At 29.0% G+C, this 3,124-nt stretch overlaps 1 protein-coding gene across 1 annotated transcript; it reads left to right on the top strand.

The window, feature by feature from the left end:
• Window positions 1-1,935, top strand: LOC126550535 (zinc finger MYM-type protein 1-like). The gene is made up of 2 exons (XM_050202357.1): window positions 1-1,048; window positions 1,109-1,935. The coding sequence occupies exons 1-2, from the start codon at window positions 913-915 to the stop codon at window positions 1,933-1,935; spliced, it is 963 nt and encodes a 320-aa protein (XP_050058314.1). The 5' UTR covers window positions 1-912.
• Window positions 1,936-3,124: the final 1,189 nt, after the last annotated feature.

The following is a 3,124-nucleotide window of genomic DNA, read 5'->3' on the forward strand; positions in this document are numbered from 1 at the left end:
CGGCTCGTGCCTAGGTGTGCAGGTGTGCGCACACCACATAGATTAATATAGATATAATAGTGAAAATGTATAATAGTAATGTATACTAATTAATTATTTTTAATACAATATCTGTTAAACTGTAGGTACCTATTTATTATATAAAAAAAAATTAGTTTTAAAAATAAAAACAACAATTTATTATTATTATACTCCTTAAATTTTAATCGAGTTATGAAACAAATACACATCAATTGGTGTGCAGCTCAGCCTGAACACCGCCAGTCCGTGTAAAATACGTTTGGCTATTGAGTGGGGGGTCGGCAATTATATGTGACTTTGGTGTGCAGCTCCTACTGCACACTCGTCGAACGGTCGCACGCGAATACGCAATAATTGATAAATACGGAACCTACACACACACGGTAAAAGATTTCAAAGCAACGCATCCAGTGCCGCATTAACTTTGATTTGTAAACTCCACCGTTTTTCTATTTTTAATATTTTTTATCATTACTATTGTCCCGATTTATATATTATTTCATTTTACCAAATAAAATTATGTTAGTTGTCAGTTATTGTTTGCCAGTGACACTGATTAAATTGTGTACTAGTTTTCTTTTGCTTTACCCAGCCTATTATTATATTTTTATTATATTTTAATCATGAATTCGGTTGAACATCTTTTGGAAAAAAAATTTTCTTTACATACTCTAGATGAAAAAATTAATATAAAAACATTAGGAAGGCCTATGCCTGATTTAAAATTAACACAAGTTATTAAAAAAAAAAACACGCCAATTTACTCGTACATTTACAAATGACACTTATACAAAATATAATAATTGGCTAAGCGGTTGTGATAAAAGAAATGCAGTTTTTTGTTTTCCGTGTTTATTATTTGGTGGAGAATTAGTATGGACCAAAACAGGAATGACCGATTTAAATCATTTAAATGATCGAATGAAAAAACATGATTTAACTGTTAAACATATGAATAACACCTTAAATTTGGCTACATTGGGTAAAACAAATGTTCTTTCAATGTTAGATAGCGGTTATGGAAGAGGTATTTATTTTATATAATTTTTAAAACCATCGTCATTAAAATAGTTTTTCTTACTTATAGGCATTGAGTTACATAATGAGAAGGTTTCCAACAACCGATATATTTTAAACATCTTAATTAATTGCGTTCGATTTTGTGGTGCTTTCGAATTAGCATTGAGGGGACACGATGAAAAAGATACATCTTTGAATCCGGGAATTTATCGTGGTTTAATAAGCTTTAGTGCAGAATTAGATAACGCATTGAAAGTTCATTTAGAAAAAGCAACGGTATTTAAAGGTACGTCAAAAACTATACAAAATGAATTATTAAAGTGTATGTTGAATATTTGTCAGCAAGAAATATCTATAGAAATAAAAAAAGCTGATTATTTGTCAATAACAGCCGATGAGACTACTGATGTTAGTGCTATTTTTCAAATGGTTATTGTGTATCGGTACATTGTTAAGGATAAAGTTGTAGAGAGGTTTTGGGAATTTTTAAAGCCTAAAGCACATAATGCTGAAGTATTAGCTGAATGCATTAAAGAACAACTTGACCAACATATAGGCAATGAAACTAATAAATTAATTGCTCAGACATATGACGGCGCTTCCGTCATGAGTGGAAATATTAATGGAGTTCAGGCTAAAATTAAATTGCATTATTCAAATGCTAATTATGTACACTGTTACGCACATCAACTTAATTTAGTTATGGCTAACGCTGCTTCAATAAATAGGAATGTTCGAATATTTTTTGCTAGCCTAGGAGGTTTTTGTTCATTTTTTTCGACATCTTCTCAAAGAACTGCTATATTGGATGAAGTAGTTAAAAAGCGTTTACCTAGAGCAGCCCCTACAAGGTGGAATTTTCATTCTAGAACCGTTAATACAGTATTTGAATAAAAAGAAGAATTAATTATTTGTACGGATAAAATAATTAATGATGACTCCATTAAATATACACAAACTATTGAACAGGCATCGGGGTTAAAAAGAACATTGCTTGATGACGTATTTATTTCTTGGCTTACAGTTTTTCATAGTATCATGTCTCATGTAGATATATTGTATAATCAATTACAAAAAAGAGAAACTGATTCAACAACTGTGAAAAATAATATTGATAGTTTTATTAAAGAGATTTCCAAAATTAGAAACCAAATGGAAACATTATGTAGTGGTAATATTGTACAAAATAGTAATAAAAGAAAACACAGGGGCGATGAATTGAAACAAGAAGCAATAGAAGTATGTAATAATATTATATCTCAAATAAAACAAAGGTTTGTTTTTACTGGTCATCTAGTTGCTTCTAATTTATTTTTAGCTGATAATTTTGAAAAATATAATGAACATTTTCCAGACGGTTATTTCAATGAAACAATAAATGTATACCCATATTTTGACAGTAAAAAACTAAAAACTGAATTACAAATAATCTATAGTAGAAATGAGTTTAGAACAATGAGTGGAGCTGTTTCATTATTATCATTTATTATATCTGAAAACCTTACTAATACATTCGGTGAGAGCATGAAGCTATTAAAAATTATTATTACAATACCTATGTCCACAGCATAATCAGAAAGGTGTTTTTCGACATTAAAAAGAATCAAAACATTTTTACGTAATACAATGCACCAAGAAAGATTATCAGCATTAGCAATGTTGTCTATTGAAAAAAAATTTTATTATGAATATACCTGATTTCAACAATAAAGTCATAGAACTGTTTGCATCTTCCAAGGAGAGAAGGCTGGACTTCACATATAAAAATGTTTAAAATTAAAAATAAATATAAATTTTTTTTTGTCTTAATATTATTAGTTATGACATGTTGTCTGTTGTGACAATAAATAAAATATAGGTAGGTACCATACCGTCTATACACTATACCTACATAATATGTAATATTATTTTTTATTATTATTTTCACCTATATCAAAATTAAAAATTCTAATAAATATTTTACTAATTACATTTATATTTTTAACTATTATTTTTTTGTTTAATTAACTTTTGCAATAATTGCACACCGCCTACTTTGAACACCACGAGCCGCCACTGGTTGGACGCACTAAGGATAACATGA

The sequence above is a fragment of the Aphis gossypii genome, chromosome 2 (genome assembly GCF_020184175.1).
Source record: "Aphis gossypii isolate Hap1 chromosome 2, ASM2018417v2, whole genome shotgun sequence".
In the NCBI taxonomy this organism is placed as follows: domain Eukaryota; kingdom Metazoa; phylum Arthropoda; class Insecta; order Hemiptera; family Aphididae; genus Aphis; species Aphis gossypii.

Bases quoted from the DNA above. Each gene is read 5' to 3' on its own strand.
- LOC126550535 (XM_050202357.1), top strand. From the start codon at position 913: ATGACCGATTTAAATCATTTAAATGATCGAATGAAAAAACATGATTTA. The intron at 1,049-1,108 runs GTATTTATTTTA...TCTTACTTATAG, and splicing joins AGATAGCGGTTATGGAAGAG to GCATTGAGTTACATAATGAG.